Source organism: Serinus canaria, chromosome 27 (genome assembly GCF_022539315.1).
Source record: "Serinus canaria isolate serCan28SL12 chromosome 27, serCan2020, whole genome shotgun sequence".
Taxonomy (NCBI): domain Eukaryota; kingdom Metazoa; phylum Chordata; class Aves; order Passeriformes; family Fringillidae; genus Serinus; species Serinus canaria.
In genome coordinates this window covers 1,114,299-1,132,952 of record NC_066340.1, presented here as the reverse complement: position 1 = coordinate 1,132,952, position 18,654 = coordinate 1,114,299, and the positions used below count along the sequence as shown (strand labels likewise).

Below are 18,654 nucleotides of genomic sequence, written 5' to 3'. Positions count from 1 at the left end.
AAGCCCCTTCCAACCCAAACCCTTCTGGGATTCTGTGATTATGCACAAAACCAGCAGAGCCTTAAGTACACATTAAAAGTCAGAAAGGAATTATTCACTTTTTCTCAAGTGACACAAAAAAAAGGGGCACTTATTTTGGTAGAAAGTTGGATTCCAATTCAGGAAGGATTTACCAGCTTGTTAGGGGGAGAAAAAAAAAAAAAAAAAGGTGTGAGGGTCTGTAGTGGTCCAAAAAAAGTCCTGATGGCACTTGCATGTAGATAGTGATGTGAGAATGTCTGTAAAATGGGGAAACCACAAACCAAGAGATAAATCTGTTGGTTTACACATTAGGCTTGACAGGTGGGTGAAGTGATGAGTTGTTAAGGACAAATCATTCTGTTTTCAATTTGGTAAAAGGTGGAGGGAAGCTTCAGTGAGATCCAGCCACCCTGGGCAGGGGGAGATGGGAAAAGTGAGTTCCACCAGGGTGGGTGTCTCCTGCCATCTGCCAGGAGCTGCTGCCTCCTGTCACAAGCTGCCACTCGCTGGTCTAATATCTTTTGGACTCAGTGAAGCAAGTTTCTGCACAAAGGACATGGAATCATTCTCATTTAGCAGGACAAGATAGGCAAAAATAGCAAAGGGTGAGGTGATGATGGAGTGGTTTGAAATCAGGGCTGGTGCAGTGGGGAATTGATACTGAATTGAATTCTGTCTCCCAGGGCATGGGGTGGGATCTTACATCTCTTAGAAAAGCCTTTTTATAATCGTCCTGGCCCATTACAATCAAATTTGGTGATGAACAAAAGTGGGAGGCCTCAATAATATGAGGGAACTGGAGTGTCTTGGAGATTGGATGACTGAAGAGTGAGAAATAGGGATGAGATTAAATGCAGCAGCAGAGAGTGCAAGGATGTGAATTTATGGACAAGGAGAAATCTGTGGAGTATTTTATTGGATATTAGTGAGGGAAGGAAACTGAGATGTGGTGGTTGGTAAAGATAGTGATAAGCCATCATGAAGCTGTGAAAAAGCATGTCAAAAAGTGGTTCCAAGATCAATAGTGATGCTGTCAGATGAAAGAGAAACTCAAATTGGAACAGGGACAAAAAGCTACCAGCTTGATACCACAAATACAAGACTTGTATTAAGAAGGGAGAGTGGCTGGGTCTGTGGATCCCTTTTCCTATTTCCATGTCTACCTGGTATGACACTCTAAGAGCTTTTTTTTAACTGTCTAGGTAATAAAAACTAAAATAAAAAAATCAGTTATGTTACGGATAATGTTGTCACGTTTTGACTATGTCCCAAATTCCTGATGGGAAGCTTCAGATTCCTGCACTTGTTCACACTTTGGAGCAATTTCCCTTTCCAGTCTAGTTTTCTTCTCCGTGTGTCGTATCCAGGTTCCCTAACCCCTCTGACATTGCTGAGCAAAGCCACTCCCAGACATTTGGCAGATTGAGAAGCAGCAGCTGGAACATCTGCTCCAGGTGGGTTTCCCAGCAGCAGGGAGCCACAGGGAGTCAGGGCTGGGCTTCTTTTCAAAGCAGCAAAGCCCTTCTGCCGTTCCTTTGGTTGGAAGGACACCATGGAGATACTTGGAGGTGCAATGGACTCACACTGGGAAAGAGCAGGCTGGGTGTTGCTTTCAAAGGTTTGATTTGATTTAAACACAGGGAGGAGAGTGAGATGATCTCTAAGGTCCCTTCCAACCCAGAGTAGAATTCCTGGCTTAGATTGGATGATGACAGTAGCACATGGTGATGTGTGAACAGAGTTACCCAGCAGTTGCATCAGACCCAAGCTAGCAGGATTTTTTAATTATGATTCATTAGTTAATTTTAAGGGAACATTTCTTCTCATTCACCCTGTGGCTGGATTCCCAGGGGTGCTTTACTGCAGGTACAGCACGGGCAGAAGGACCAAACTCCATTTTCCCTTTCTATTCTCTTTTCTGGACCCGGCCCCACTCCCGGCCCGTGGGCGGGGCCGCGCCACCGTCAGTCATCCTGATTGACAGCAACAGGGGGCGTGGTCTTACATACCCCGCCTCTTGACGGTCGGGGGGCGTGGCTCTGCCTCTGCGCAATGGGCCCCCGTGATTGACAGCCGGCTCCGCGGGGAGGCGGGGCGGGCGGCGCGGCTGCTCGCTCGCCCATTGGCCAGCAGCGCCGTCGGGTGGGCGCCCCGGCGGCGCCGATTGGCGGGCGGCGGCGGGTGCCGCTGTGATTGGCAGGAGGCGGCGGGTGCGCGGCGGCCGCCGAGCGGTTTGTTTTGCGGGCGGCGGCGGCGGGGCCGGCCCGCACGGACCGGGGGCACCGGGACGCACCGGCAGCGCCTGCGCCCTCCCGCCCCCGCCCGCCGCTCCCGGAGCGCGGCCGCCGGGAGGAGGCGGCGGCGCGGGGCCTGGGAATGTGGCGGCGGCGGCTCTGAGCCCTCCCCCTCGGCCCGGCCGCCATGGAGCCGCGGCGGTGACAGCGCCGTCCCGCAGCGCCCGCCGTGAGCGGGGCCGCCGCCCGCAGACATGGGTGAGGAGCGGCGGAGAAGCCCCGGGAGCCGGGGCCGCGTCATGGGCCGGGGCCGCTGCGGGCGGGAAGGGGGCGGCGGGGGCTCGGCCGGGCCCCGCTCCGGGCCGCTGCTGAGGGGCGCTCGGACCCGCCGGGGCCGGCGCGGGCGGGCCCGGGCAGCGGCAGCGGCAGCGCCGCGGGGAACGGTGGATTTTCAAGGATTCGGTTAAAATGGTGCAAATCGGTGTTTACCGAAACGTGCGGTGCTCCGGGCTGTTACCGAACTTGGCCAGACGCAGGCGGCGGGAGCAGCGGGCCGGGCTGAGCTCAGGGGGCTCCTCCAGCCTCCAGAAGTTGGCTCTGCTTGAGACGGGAATTGTTGTGCTCGAGCTCAATCGGAGGAATTTTTAGCATTAAGTGCAGCTTGGGAGTTCCATCAAAATAGATTTTCCTTTATGGAGCTCCCCCCGAGTTCTCGTTTGCCTTTCTTAGCCCAGACAGCTACATGTAAAACCAAGCAGAGGAATTGGAAGAACTCTTTTTCAAGAGGAAAATGTTGTTACGAGGAGCTGCCATGACTGAGTTTGATTGATTAATTTAAATTAATTTGGACTGTATGTCCTTTATAAAGAACTGCTTATAGAGGGGGGTCTTGTGCTTCCTAATTCTGTTTTAAGAATTAAAGAGAGGTGCTAGAATTAAACTTTTAATTGTTCTAAACCAGAACTTACTCATACTTGCATACTGGCAAGGAAATTCCTGCTTTTCTAAGTCTGGCTTCATGGGCTACAACTTAAACATTTCTTCCCTACAACCAAGTTTAGTTTTCTAAGACTCTCCTTCATTTAGTCTGTATACATAATTAACCTTTTTACTTTAAATTCAAAAAGCATTGCAAATGTTATTCCACAACTACTTCAATATCTCTTTATTCTATTTTGATTTGGTAAATACAACAAATTCATGTAAATCAATCACTAGATTTCTCTGCTGCAAAGAGGAATAGTGTAATCCACTCTGTTTAGAGCAGCAGGGTGCTTCATAAACTTAAAATGATTTAGAAGTAGGAACTTGGATTTCCATGAAAGTGTTTTCCAGTGGCAGTTGGACCCGTGTTTGTAAACATGTGAGCACAGAATGAAAAAATACAATTTCATGGACCCCTCCACCATAGCATTGTGTGCATCATGGCACAGCTGCAAGCTGATTTTCCCTTTGCAGTGGGAAAAACCTAAATTCATTCAGCCACTGTGACCAAACAATCTGATTATTAACGGATGATGGGCTGTACATCCCGCTCTGACTTCTTTGATCTGGTGTTTCATAACCCACCTGAAGGATGTGTGGAGTGCTGCTGCCAGGGCCCACCTGGAGCAGATCCCCCGAGCTTTATCCCTCCTTGGCAGGCTGGAGAACAGGGACCTGCAGCCCTGAGGTGTGCAGGGGGAGCAGGGCTGGCTTTGGGGAGCAGGCCCTGCTCCCTGCAGCCTTCCCCTGCGCTGGCTTTTCCTGCCTGTGTCACTTCCTTCCCTTGGCTCACACGCACCCGGTGACAGCGCCGAGGGAGCGGGGCTGAGCCTGCAGGTTAGGACAGGCTCAAATCCCAAATCCCAGCCCTTCCTTGAACTTGTGAATGAGAAGAGGGACCCTGAATATATCCTGATAAGCCTCCTAGAGCTCTCTGATTTTTCCTCTTGCTCTACAAACCAGGTTGTTTGTGATTTCCTAGAGCTTGCACACAGCAGCATTTTGGTACCACCAAAACTGCCCATAGCAAAGGACTCAAAATTAAACTTTTCAATGCTTTTTTGAGACCTCTACCATAGATACAATTTGTCTAAGATTTCCTCATTGCCCCAGGATCTGCCAATCACTCACCCAAACCAGCTTTGCTGTGGTGGTGCTAGATAACAAATACACAGATGTGCTCACTTCTTTCTCTTTTACACCAATATGGCATCACGTGTTCCACTATGACACCATCTAAAACATGGTCCTGGATAAGAGGTTTCACACATGTTTTTCACTGTTCTGTGATTTTTTTTCTTCTTTTTTCTAAACTCTTTCCATTTTTGACTTGTTCTGACCTGTGTAACAAACCAGGGATTGGTTGAAGTAAATGCTTTGTGGAGAGGAACAGCTTTCCCTGTGAGCAGCACTTCGCTTTTATCGAAGTTATAAAAATCCTTGAGTGTAGTTTTTAAAACATGAAAAGCATTTCCTGGACAACATCTTTCCCGCACAAAGCAGAACTGTGTTTCCCAGACCTACTGGAGACCAGGCAAAACAGGGTCTCTCAGTGCTCCAAAAATTACTTCATGTTCATTTGTAGCAGCTTCTGCATTGTGCAGTTAATGTGAGGCTGCTCCCTGTGCTTCTCCAGGTCAGTCTATGGAAATCCTCTGTTGGGATGGAACTAAAGAAGTATTCATGCTTCTCAGCACTAAATCATCACAGTGCTGTCCTCACCAGATACACCTTTTCCCTGTGCAAGCTCAGATCAGTATTTGACTTTATCCTTTTAAGAGAGAAATACTCTGTCATGTCCTCCCTCATCAACATAGGGATGAATTACAGGATGTGTGGTGGCAGTAAGGAACCAACAGCTCACTGTAAGACTATTTAAAAATGTGTAAGAGTCAAACTCAGCTGAAGTTGTTCCATCCTCTTTGTTAAAACATTAACTGTTCCCATTTTATACAGATAAATAATATTTTAGTGTTAGAATGACTGCAGTGAGTAAGATACAGACCTGGCAGGGCACTGAGTGGGGTTTGTAGAATATCCTGAGTTGGGAGGGACTCACAGGGATGGTGGAGTCCAGCTCCTGGTCCTGCTCAGGACACCCCAACAATCCCACCCTGTGCCTGAGAGCGTTGAGCTCTGGTGTTTGCCAGGTGCTGCCCTTCAGAGTTTGTGTTGTCAATTCACAAGTTGCCTCAGTTAATAAATAAATCCACAGCCAAGCTGCAATCTGTAATAAAGAGCACACAGGTGGCTGGATGTGTCCTCTGTGCCACAAGTGGCTGACTGCTGACTTCACACAGCCTGGAACATGGGGTAAAACACCTGCACCCAACCATTGCATCCCCTGATCTTTGTGTTCCAGTGATGATACAATTTAGAGGAGAATTCTTATTCCCAGACCTGTTCTTTGATGAACTTGATTTTTTGTCATCAGCCCTCAGCTACAAACTGCTTTCATAGCTCCTTTGCTTCTTGCCCAAAGGAACTCTGCCAAGACAAGCTCTTCTTCATCCTCCTGGTATCTGGCCAAACCCAAACTGCACTGTAGTGGAAAACTTGTGTCCCAGCTCTTCCCTGAGTGTTTTGGGTGGTAGGAACATCAGGGATGTTCCAGGCCATAGGTTGTAGTATTTTATTGTGCATGGTTTCAGCCTTTGTCTGCCAGGTGACTCCAAGGCTGTTCTTAATACCATCAAAATGAAAGAAAACCAGTAAATTGGAGACACTCCAGTAAAGGTAAAAGGTTAAATGTTCAACTGTAAAGTTGGAAACTTAAAAAAAAAAAAAAAGGAAAAAGTTGTGCCATTGCCTACCTGGAACTTTAGCTTCATTCACAGCTGTTTCTTCACATTTTCATCCCACAAGGGGTTACTTAGTGCTGAGATAGATCCCAGCACTTATTTCCTTTGGCTGATGTGCTTCTCAAAAAGCAGCCTCTTGCTTTGGTTGTGTTACTTACACCACTTGCTTCTTTTACATGCAGTTGGAATGTCAAGGAGTGCTCTCCCTTCTCCACTGCCACAATGTGGTTATTGTCTCATTTGGCTTGTCTTGGACAGCAGAGATTTGGTGGGTTTTGATTTGGATTTTTTTTATATTCTCTGCTCTGCATTCCTTTTTTAAGATTTTTTTTTTCCTGTAATTAACACTTTCTGCAGATGCATTGGGAGATTTCTTTTCCTTCCCTTTCATGAACTGGTCTAGGCTTGATGTTTCTGGTATAACATTGTGAAGTCCACAGTGGATGTCTCTGAGATGTTGGGTGCTCTCAGGACCAAGTTAGGATTCACCTTCCAGTGCCTGAAGAGAGCCTGCAAGAAAGATGGAGAGAGGCTTTACAAGTGGACAGGACCCAGGGAATGGCTTCCCACTGCCAGAGGGCAGGGATGGATGGAATGTTGGGAAGAAATTCCTCCCTGGGAGGGTGGGGAGGCCCCTGGATCCCTGGCAGTGGCCAAGGCCAGGCTGGACAGGACTTGGAGCAGCCTGGGACAGTGGAAGGTGTCCCTGCCATGGCAGGGGTGGCACTGGGAGGGCTTTGAGGTCCCTCCAACCCAAACCATTTTGGGATCCTGTGAAAGCTAAAACAGACCTGGACAGAAACTGTTGGTTTTAGCAAAGATAATCCCAGTGTGACTTCTGTTCTGACTGGGACTTCTTCAGCTGTTTCCTCCTTCCAAAGAGGTGTGTTTTTCCCATTCTGCTTTTAACTTTCAGCAGGATCTGCTCCCTGCCTGCTTCACAAGATGTGTCCCACATCTGTCATCTTTAAGCATTGCGAAAATCTAGTTTGTTATTCAGACATTGATTAATTATGAAGCCAGTCTTCTGCATAAAACATAAGCTGACTGCTTTGGAGAGACTGGTGAACAAATGCACGACATGAAATTGCAGAAACAAATAGTCCCACTGAGTCCCTTTTACAGGGAAGTGCCAGTGTGAGCCAGTCCATCCTGTGATGTTCAGCAGCTGTTCCCAGGACAGCTCTTCCAAATGTGATTACCTATCAAACCTGTGCCATGAATCAGGGATGAGTGTACAGCCATAAAATTAAGTTTCAGATATTTACAAATCAGCTTCAGCAATGCTCATTTCAATTCAAACTTCTCAAAGTGGCAAAGTGAGGGAAGAAAGGCGGAGCTGTGATAACCTTGTCTGGCTCACATCACTTCCAAAAGTCCCAATTATTAAAAAAAAAAAAACCAAAAACTTTTTCTTTCAAATCTAGGATTTAGTTTCTCCCAAACTCTTTTAGAAAGGGCAGATTCTCCTGGGCATGTCCAGAGCTGATCAAAAATTCCATGCCTAAGTAATGCCTTAATATCAGGAAGGATTTAACTGAGTGTATTATTTACCAAGGGAACAACACTTTATCCCTAAAACCTTTTTGAGTCTTGATATGTGAGACAGCAGCCAGGCAATCCAGAGGGCAGGAGTGTGCCAGCAGCAGTGCCAGCTTGAGGTGCTGCTTTGTGAGCTGTGGCACAGTGCCTGGCAGCCCAGTGCCCAGTGCAGTCCCACTTTGGACAAAACTTCACTTGGCAGCTTCCTTTACCTTTTGCAACATCAAGGAATTGAAGGTCCTTACCCTTGTGAAGGAAAGGATTCATTTAATTTCCATAACTTTCAGACCTTCATCTACCATCCATCACAGCTACTGTGCATTTCTCTCCTTTTGCATCTTTGTTTTTTTTTCTCTAAGCACAGAGTTCTGCTCAGTACCACTTCTCAAAATGAACAGGCACTGGGAGAGAATCCTTTAAATTGGTTACATCAGGAATCTTCAGAAAGTAATTCTTAGTCAGTGGAACATACAAGAAAATAATCAGTGTGTGTTTTTGTATTGCTGCAAGGCAAGAAACCTTGAATTGAACCTTTGCTAGCAGACAGTGTTCCTGGTGCTGGACAAGTTGAACCTGTTCAGCAGATCTTGAAATCTCATAAAATGGTTTGAATTTTATTCCATCAGCTTGTTGTGAGGGAAGAGAGGAACGTGTTGGGGCAATCAGTGCAAGTGGATTTGTGTTCACAGATACTCCAGGATGAATCTTCGTCCAGATTTTCATTTCTCTTTCCACTAGCAGGCAAGAATTCAGAGTTAACAGGATGCAAAATGGGAAAGAACAGACTTTTACCAGGTTTTCCTTGGCAGAAGCACATCAGTTTGCCCTTCCTAAATGACCTGTGATGGTCTAGCAAATCTGTCCAGGTTTTACTGTTTGTTGTGAAGAGTTTTGAAGACAATTAGGAGCTGGGGATATTCATTCTCATCTGTGCTCTGCCCAGATCCTTCTGTGATATTGGATAAGTGACTTAACATTTATCTGTCAATTTATTATGTCATGATACTCAGTTAAATTTGGGCTTTTTTATGACTGAATTAAATCAGAGTGTATTTGCAAAGATCCTAAAAAGGATTGCTGTCCCATGAGCCAGCAGAAAACCAGTGTAGAAGTGTCAGAGCTGCAGAAATATTATGGTTGGTGCTCACCCAGACAACTTACTCCTACAATTCTTGTGCATCACAGATGAACAAGAGGCCTTGAAGTCCATCATGAAGGACCTGGTGGCACTCCAGATGGGCAGGCGTCACCGCCTGCCTGGGTATGACACCATGAAGAATAAAGACACTGCTCACTCCAACAGACAGGTAACATGGTTTGTGATTCCTCAGCTGCTGACCTGGGGGCAGAAGGGACAGAGCAGGTGGACAGAGGATATGAGTGGCTCAGACCCTTGGCTCTGTCCTGTGCTTCCAACAGCCAAAGCATCAGATGGGAAGGAGCTCCTTGATCCTGCTCAGGCTGTGACAAATATGGTAGCTTTTATATTTTTAGCTAAGATTAATGAATATCATGTCATAGAAACTGTATATATTATACATGCTATGCATTGATATAGTTTAATAAAATATTTAATATATATTACATATTACATGTATGTATACTGCATTCTCCCCATATGTATTTTAATGGGGTTTGGTCTGGCCAGCTAAAAAACTTAGCAGGTTGCTTTCTCATTTCACAGTCATATTTCCATTTTTTCAAGTGATTTTATTCTTTTTTAAAGAAAAAACACAATGCCAGCAGTCCCCCCCTCTTGGGCAGCCCTGCAATAATGAACCAGTGTGCCTCTGCAGTGGAAGAAAAAAAAATTCCGGTGAGAAAACCCAACTTCATTTCCATATTAATTATAAATTAAGAGTATGTCTTCAAGTTGTGTGCAGTGAATTCATGGTATTCCTGTGCTGTTTGCTGCATTGTTCCTTTACTGATCAATTCAGATGAGTTCTCTAGATTTTTTTTTTTTCATTTTGGAGTAATTCTAGACCAAGTTCTTTCTCTTCCTGCATGGAAAATCCACTCTTTAAGGTTATGTGTGCGTGCCCCACCTGCAGCTGGTCCTGGCTGGCATTGGGAAGGTCATTTTCCCTGGTCCAGCACTGCAGGAATTCCGTGTGCTCCCAGGGACTCCATGGGTCCTTTTGAACTGCATTCTTGACCACTGGGCCTGCCAGAAACTTCCTCCAGCTAAAGAGCATTTCCTGGCCACGTTTTTTTTGAAGTTCCTAGATGTATGATTGCCTATTGTCTGAGGCTTTCACAGATGGCTTAATCTATTCCAATCACATAAATTGTGCAACAGAAACGATGGAGTCTTATCGGAGTAGATTTTTCCCTTTTATTTTTATCTTTCTGACCTAAATTGAGATTTGAATTTCAATGTCCAGAGTTGAAAGTTCAGCTTGTTGACTCTTGCATGCCACCCAGCATCTTCTGAGTTTGCAGTGACTGCACAGGTTGCAGTCAGGGCTTTTAACTCTCCGATGGTGGTGATGATCCCTTTGCTGAAACCTTAGAACTTTAAAAGATGACACAGAATCAGTCTGTTTATACCTCTGAATTTTTGCAAAAAGAGAGATTTAGTCCATGTCTTAAGAATAAAGAATAATAAATAGGAATAAAATTTCAAAAACAGGAGTAGGAATAAAAAATGCAGCACATTCCCTTTCTCTTTTCTGCCATGCATGCTTTGAGCATGCTTAAAGAAAATTGCCTTCAGATTAATAAGCAGTTAGGACTGAATTTCAAATTTTTCCCATGCAGTGTTAAAGCTAGATTAATTTTTTTCAAAGTTTATTTCAATGTCCTCTGTTTAAATGTCAGTTTATAAAAATGACAGCTTCGTTTTTACCCCTTTCCTTCTCTTTTTCCTTCAGCACTTTCTCCATTCCTCACGTGCTTTGTTCATGTAGCAGCCACTTGTTCCCACAATCTGCTTCAGCTTCTATGGAGAAAGTTAAAATAACAAAATCATTTGTGTGCTGTTGTGTGTGCCAGAGTTTGATTGTGAGCTCACCTTTTGTTCTTTCTCCTGCAGAATGATGTCAGGATAAAGTTTGAACATAATGGGGAGAGAAGGTAAGTTGGCCTTCACTGCTTTGATTCTTTGCTTAGAAGAGTAATTTAGTCATCAGTAATTTAGCTTCAATATTTTGTTGGCTTTGCTTTCCTTTTTCCTGAATGGAAATCACACAGTGAAGGCAATGGCAAACAGCTCACACACAACTTGGTTATTTTTAGAGGTCAGTGTGTCATAAAACACTGATTTATTTCCATAACCTTTATTTGTAAGTGAACTGCAGCATTTTTAAAAGCTGTCCAGCCTGAAAAAAATTCAGCCTGAAAGTCTTATTTCAGATATATTCCCATTTTGTTTTATTTAACTGAAACCAAATGAAGCTGATCAAATCAGCATCATTCTTTTCTAGTTTCTCACTTCCTGATGCCCTGTCACTACCACTGCCCTGCTGTGATTGAGCAATAGATACAGCCAGGGAAGATTTTTTTTCATTGGTGTAAAAGCTTCTTTGTTATTTCCTCTGATATTTGGTTTTGAGAGACATTCTTTTACAAGAAAAAAAAAAAAAAACAGAAATAACTGAAAAGGCAGTTTCAGTTTTTACAGCATTGTTTATAATGGATAAAAATTGCTGAAATCTTTCAAAGTAGGTCCCAAAAAGCCATCAATTCAAGAGGAGCTCTTGAAACATTTAATGACTCGTGGCTGTGTGAACACTCAGGAGGGCTCCAGGCTTGTCTGTGGTCTCTGGGTCTGCTCTCACTGGGGGAAAACATGATCTGGATATTTTGGATGATATTAATTGGGTTTTAAGCATGAATGTACGTGCCATCTTCACATTCTTGTGAGAATCCTGTGGTTTCTCCCAGGCCAGGCAGCACTTCCAACATGAAGTAGTTCACAATTTCATGAGAAAATGCAAATTTAATGTCAGTGGCCCAGGACAAGTTGTCTGTAGTGATCCTCACAGGCTGTTCTAGCACAGGTTATTGGCCAGGTTGAAGCTCCTCCTTTGTCAGATTTTGGGATTTCTGTTAGGAGAGCAGAAGTGTTCTTTGTTGGCAAAGCAGGCTGTGGAGAATGATTTCTACTCATCCTCAAAACTTGAACTGTTTCTTTCACTGAAATCCTCTGTGGTGAACTCTCTCTGTGATTTCTTGTGCTATGGGAGAAATTTTACAGGGAATCATCACTGGGATTTGCTTCCTCCTCTGTCAGCCAGGTCTGCTCAGCACTCTTCTGTGTCAGGGGCATTGTGGGGACAGCAGCAGAGCCACAGTGGGACATGTCACAGTTATTTGTCACACTGTGTCAGGACAGGGGAGCTCTCCTGTCACCACAGGCTTATCATCTTGCCTGTCTGCTGGGTGCATTCCAGGGGGCAGAAGGGTTTTCTCCTATTTTTTTTTCCCTAAAATGAAAAGGTTGATTGTGTGTCAGTCTAATTATGCAGTTGTGCTCGCCTGAATTCCCTGCTCCCAGCACAGTGTGCAGTTCCAGACAGGGAGCTTGCACCAGAATGTCAGTGTGTGTGTGCTTGGTTTCACAGGAGCTGCCAGATCTAACCACAAATATTTCAGGTGGTCAGGCAGGAATGGGCTCCTTAAACCCTGCAGTCCAGGATTTTGTGTTAGAGGAGTGCACAGAGTTTTTAAACTAATAAAATGTGTGGCACCTGAGAACAGCTCTGCTTTTGAAAGCACTGAGTGTAGAATGGGAGCCTTTATAAGGGACTGAGAGCCACATGGCATTTGTGTGGTGCCAGAGTACTGTGATTTCATGTTTGGGTTTCTTAGGAATATGTAGAAAATGTTATTGTGGGCTGCTTTTTTAACAAGGACAATTATTTCCAAGCAGCTGAATGTTGTAGGTCTGGTAGCAAGATAACCCTTCATGGGAAGGGGCTGAGGAGCACAAGGGTTATTTCAAACAAAATCTACATCTCTTGAAAGGATCCCCAGGGCTGATGAGGTGTGGGGATGGATGAGTGGGAACTAAACCTTCTCTCCAAAGCACAGGTTCAGCCATAGAATCCCAGGATGGTTTGGGATGGAAGAAAGACCCATGGGCAGGGACACCTCCCACTGTCCCAGGTTACTCCAGCCTGGCCTTGGACACTTGCAGGGACAGCCACAGCTTCTCTCTGTGGCCCCTACACAAAGCCCCTCTCCTTCCCTTTCCCTACAAACTCCTGTGAGATAATTCAGGGTCTCACTGAGTTGCCTCCATGAGCAAGAACAGGTCTTGAGTTTCCATGGTCCACTCAGTAACTGGGAAGTCCAAGCAGTCCCTTGATCATTTGTAGTGTGCTGATGTAGCCAAAGAAATAGGATGAAGATAAATATTAAAAAAACCTGAAAGTTTTTTCATTGGAATAGATTTTTTTTTCCTGAAAGTTAACTAGCAGAAATTACATTGGAAAGAACACTAATCTTCCAACTGAGGACAAAAAGCATAACCAGATCTTTTAATAGTTCATGTGTGAAGAGGATCTTGGATTGTTTAGCCTGGAGAAGAGTAGGCTCAGGGGAGAGCTTGTTGTATCCTGTTATTTCTGCCTCGTGACAAGTTTGTTAATTGGTGCTCACAGTCCAGCTCTTTGTGGCAGTGTCTCATCTGTGCCAGAGCAGGTGGTATTTTTTAAGCCAAGGTGCTCAGGGCATTTGTATCCTGTTATGTGAAAGACTTTTATTCAAAAAAAGGATTCTTTTCTGCCCAGGGACAAAGGGATTCTATTTGAAATTTCCAGCTGAATATTACATTTTGACAAACTGTATGGAAATGAGCCAGAGATCAATAATTCCTTATTGAAATAATCCATATAAATTCAAATTTGAAAGGTTCCCTGCTTGCTTGTGGATGAAAGGAGGCCGTTCAGATGTGGTTTTAATGGTTCAGCCCTGTGATTTGATTGCATTATGCAGTGGATCTCTGGAGTGAGGCACTGGCTCTCTTTCCTCCCAGGATTATTCCGTTTGTCCGTCCCGTGCGCTACGAAGACGTGCAGCAGAAAGTGAAAACAGCTTTTGGGCAGCCCCTGGACCTGCACTACATGAACAACGAGGTACTGAGCTCTCACTGCTCTCTGCATGGCACCTCCTTTCCCCAGCACTAATTCCCTACCCAGAAATTTAATTTTTGGGGTCTTTCTTTAACACAAACCATTGTTGGATCCCTGATCCAAAGGCAAATTCTCTGATCCTGATAAAGCATCTCACTGATGGGAGTGTTGTACCAACATCAGCATCTTGTTGCCTTGTTCTGGTGTTGCTTAGGACACTCTCTTTCTACATAAAACCCAGTTTTCACTTGATTATTAGTTCTGGATTCATAAGTTCTGTGACCATTTTCTCATCAGAGAGTCAGGGGCTGACAAGTCTCTAATCCAGGCAGCAATTCATACTTTTGTGGGGGATGCTTTAGAGGAATTTGCATTAGGGTCAGCCATTCCTCTGCCATGGGAGGAAAACCTCATTAAAAAGCACAGTAAGGCAGCATTGGAGTGAAAATTTGTTTGATAAAACAGAATCCTGTTTTACAGTCTGGTGTTTTTCTAATGTTTGTTTAAATACCTATTGTAGAAGTAGACCTTTTTTTTTTTTTTTTCCTGTCTTTTCTAATGATTTTCTTCCATGCTCTTTATTTTGCAGCTCTCCATTCCTTTGAAAAACCAAGATGACCTGGACAAAGCTGTGGATCTCTTGGACAGGAGCTCCAATGTGAAAAGCCTGAGGATACTGTTGCTGTCCCAGGACAGAAACCATGTGGGTAACAACTTCTGGGACTGCAGCAACATCAAGGGCTTTACCCTTAAGACTCTAAAGCATGATGGCAGAGTTAACTGAGCCTGACAGGGATTATAAAATCACTCTTGCCAGGCACAAATGCATGTGTTTATCCTCTTTGCATTGGCTCAGCTCTAGGTGTCATTTTGTTTTGGGTTTTTTCCCTGATTTCAGCAGCTGTTTGGGGGTTAAATCATTGCAGCTTTTTCAGCAGGGTAACCTCATCAGCAGGGTGACCTCTGCATCCTTTATCCAGCTCCCATGGACCTGCCCATGGTGGAGTTTATGTGACTTAAATCAATCTCTTTCCTTACTCCTTTCAAGTGTATGCACTCATTAAATGTGCAACCATCCAGTAATTTAATACTGAATTAAAGTATTTGAGTTGTTGCACCTTCTTTGCCTGTCTTGTTCAAATGATTTTCAGAAGTCAGAATTTATTTCCTTGAGGTGTCTTTGGTTATGTTCTTTTCCAATAGTAACTCAAGAGGAGGGGAATATTGCACCTTCTTGTAAAACGAGGTGTGTTGGGTCAGGGTTAAAATTGAAAGTGTCTGCAGGTATTGAGCCCCTGCTTTAACACAGAATCTCAGTGGCTTGGGGGAGGTTTCATGTGTCTCATTCCTCTTCTTGCTTTGAATGAGATGAGGGCTCTGTGGAAAAATTACCTTTAATTAGATAATATCTATGTAAGTTCAGGGCAAGGATGAATAAATTCATCTTGGCATCTCCAGACTGCTGGTGCTATTAAACTCTCCAGAATTTATTTTTACTTAGTCTGAGTTATGAATTTACTTTTTAAATGCTGTGAGAGTCAGGTTGCTTCTGAAACAGTGCAAGATTCAGAATTTATCTCTGCTGGCCAAGGTGGCTGATGGAAATTGGAGGTGCTTCTGTATTCTGCTCTCAGGGGGTGACAGGAGCCCCTTGTGTTTCACAGGTAGTGTCAGACACTGGGACCTGCAGACCATGCACTTCAGCTGAGCTGCACTTGTTCTGGTTCTCTGACCCCTGTTTTACACCCTCACTGGAAACCTGGCTCTTTTGCTGTCTTTGTGTTTGTGTTTTCTGAATTAATAAGATTTCAGGCTCTAGAATTGTTGCTCAGCACTTTCTTGGTACTAAGCATAATATTCTTCTAAACTGCTTAAACTCCTTCATCTCACTTTATTTTGTTTTATTCTTTTCCTTTACCCAGCAGACCAGTTCTTCACCCCATTCTGGACTGCCCAAGCAAGTCAGGATTAAAACCTCCCAATCTGTAGGGGATGTGAGCACACCCTATCAGCAGCCAGAACCCAGAAGCAGGCATCTGTCAGTCAGTGAGTATTTTTGCCACTTCTAGACGTTTTTGTTTGTTGAAATGTAGCTTTTGGGCACTAGTGTTTATGGCACAGCATTTAGGAGAGCCATGAGAAATTGAAAGGTTATTCTGGGACAAGGCAGTTCATTTTCAAAAGCTCTTAATATGTTTACAGTAGAATGTTTCAAAGTTCCTTGCTAAGTTGTGGAACAGCTGAGGAGCTGCTAAAGGGGATGTCCTAAAGCCAGAGCCATTGTGGTTAGAAATTTGGAAAGCTGATGTGAGTCTCTGAAGCTTTTTATTTAGATTGGCAATTTCAGTTCATGTAACCCAGATTTGATTTTTTGTGTTGGGCTTTGGAACCTGTCCTGACTCCTGTAATCAAGCATTTTGCTGGGAATTACTCCTGCATATCCAGCTAATGTCCTACATTCTGAGCTGCCTCTGCTTTCACTTCTAGAATTATCAGCACAAGGCAAAATCAGAGGTTCCCAAAAGATAATCAAAAATATCAGAGTAATGTGTACCTTTGTCTCATTGCTTTGGGTTTCTGTTAGCCCAGTGAACTCCTGTCTGGGGAGAAAGTTCATCTAAGACTTCTGTAGTTTTTATGACTTCCATCTCTGGCAGATTTGTCTGATTTCTCCCAATTTCTGTGTTACAACCTACTCTTAACTGTGCAGCCCAATTCAAATCTGTTCTTGAATGATTCTCAAAGCTGTTAGCCTTTATATGAAAAACTAAAATGTGTAAAACACCTTCAAGGATTTATGGGCCAAAATAACCCCAGAAAAGTCAGTGGTTTAGGGTTTGACTCCTTGTGTGAAGCTCAATGAGCAGTGAAGGTGCAGGAGGAAGGTGAGAGTGTGAAGGCCAGAGCCTGAGATGCTGCTCTCATATTCCTGCTTCAGAAAGGAGAGGAGGTAAATTCTGCTGGAAACAGAAGCAGAGCACGACTCTGTTTGTTCCAACAGCTATTTTGGGGCTTGTCAGAGCTAATGCCTGAGGACAAGTGATGCAAGTCACACAGGGCAGTCCCAGGAGCTGGCAATGTCAGAATTGTTTTGGTTGCAAGTTCTTCACTGCAGCAAAGGAGTGCTTCACTTCATTAACTCTCTGAACTTGAGGCAGAATGATTACATGGTTTCAGATCAGTATTTGCAGTGCAAAGTATCAAATAATAAATCAGCTTAAAGCTTCTTGAGAGTTTGCTGGTCCCCTTCTGGACAATTTGCTTTTTTGAAGCAGCAAACAAAGTACTGAAGGCTTGTGAAGTACCTGACTGAAATGGGAAAGACTTTTACCATTCTTCCTAGTTTGAAGTTAATGTGCATAAAAGGAGCAACATTCCTTGGTCCTGAGAAGTGGCATCCACGCATGTCTGAACACCACGTTTCTTCTATAACAGACAAATTAAATGCCGAAATTATTTCATTTAAAACATATCTATGTACATCTTTTTCTTTACTGACATTCTGGGGCATCCAGGTAATGGTGCCAAAGCCAAGAGACAAGTGTCTGCCATGGGTGAATTGTGCAGTGATAAGGGGCCCATTCTGTATCCCAGTTACACACTCTTCCCTCCCAGTTACACACTCTATCCTCCCAGTTACACACTCTATCCTCCCAGTTACACACTCTGTCCTCCCAGTTACACACTCTGTCCTCCCAGTTACACACTCTACCCTCCCAGTTACACACTCTGTCCTCCCAGTTACACACTCTTCCCTCCCAGTTACACACTCTGTCCTCCCAGTTACACACTTTCCTCCTATCCCAGTTTATGGATGCTTTCTGGATACCTGGTCATTTATCAGTCAAGAAACCTTTGCTTTTATTTTCTGACCATGTCAGTACCAGGCTGTTACTTTATGAGAGGTCCAGAAGAGCTCCACTTGTGTCAGAGGTCTGCTGGTAATTTGGCAAGAGCTTGGTCTTGCATCAATTTCTTCTTCCTTCTCTTTTCCTGTCTTTGGTTTGAGATGTGCCCTGTTTGCTGGTGTTTCAGGCAGAGAGACTCTCCAACTCCTACCCTGTCATGCAATAAAGTCCTCAGCAGTGTTCAACTAAAGCTTTTTGCAGGCAGGAGAGGGACCTGTGTGGTCCCTGAGCTCCAAACATCCCGAGCCCCTTGTCACCAGTTCAGAGCTTTGCAAGTAAAGATAACTTTTATTTAGAAGGGGGGAAAAAAAAAAAAAAAAGTTACTAAGCATTCTGGCAGGGCTTGTGTTTTTTCCACTCACTTCCTTTGATATACATGGATTTAGTGCCGACTTCCTTTTCCTGCCCAGGGATGGGGCCTTTCCACATCCACAGCAGCAGCTGGGCCACTGCCAGCAGCCCTGGGCTCGCTCTGCCCACGGCATCTGTCGGAAGGAGTGAAAGTGCTCCCAGGGCTGGGGCAGCCCAGGCACTCCCAGGGTTATCCCACCCCTCCCAAGGGCTCATCAGCCCTGGGAGCTGCTTGGGACATCAGGTGGTAGCTCTGAGCAATAGATTGTGGACTTGACAATCTTGGCTTTGTGATCTTGGAGGTTTTCTTCAACCTTAATGATCCTGTGATTTTATTAATCCCTTTTTTTTCATGTAGTTCACCCCCCTTGCACTCTGAGCCATGCCAGCATTGTTCATTTTCCTTCTGCAGCCCCCTGAAAGGTGTGTGCTCTGCTTTTCAGTCCTTTTCTCCCAACTCCTTGCCTTTGCTCTTTATTACAACCTCTATAGAAAATATTTTCCTTGGGAGAATATTTGCTGATCTTTACCCATCTTTCCTAGCACCTGAGTACACACAGTTAATTAAAGACAGTGTTGGAAGGGGCACAGCTTGAGAGCTGATCTCCACCTGCTGCCTCTGGCTTCATGTGTGACCTCAGGCAGATTGGCCTGGACCACAGAAGTTCTTGGAGCTCACAGTGGGAATTGGTGGCAGCTGCAGGTGGATAGGTCACTGCAAAAAGGGGTTTTT

The 18,654-nt window shown here is 44.6% G+C and overlaps 1 protein-coding gene across 2 annotated transcripts in view; it reads left to right on the top strand.

The window, feature by feature from the left end:
* Positions 1-2,239: 2,239 nt before the first annotated feature.
* Positions 2,240-18,654, top strand: part of MAP3K3 (mitogen-activated protein kinase kinase kinase 3) — a 32,253-nt gene continuing 15,838 nt past the window's right edge. Inside the window, exons 1-7 of one of the 2 annotated variants that reach the window (XM_030231963.2) lie at positions 2,240-2,513; positions 8,768-8,889; positions 9,309-9,398; positions 10,620-10,660; positions 13,566-13,665; positions 14,252-14,365; positions 15,585-15,708. In XM_030231963.2, coding sequence (XP_030087823.1) covers positions 2,510-2,513; positions 8,768-8,889; positions 9,309-9,398; positions 10,620-10,660; positions 13,566-13,665; positions 14,252-14,365; positions 15,585-15,708 — 595 coding nt within the window. In that variant the 5' untranslated portion in view covers positions 2,240-2,509. The remainder of the gene's footprint in view (positions 2,514-8,767; positions 8,890-9,308; positions 9,399-10,619; positions 10,661-13,565; positions 13,666-14,251; positions 14,366-15,584; positions 15,709-18,654) is intronic. The other variant, XM_030231964.2, reaches the window with a different exon arrangement.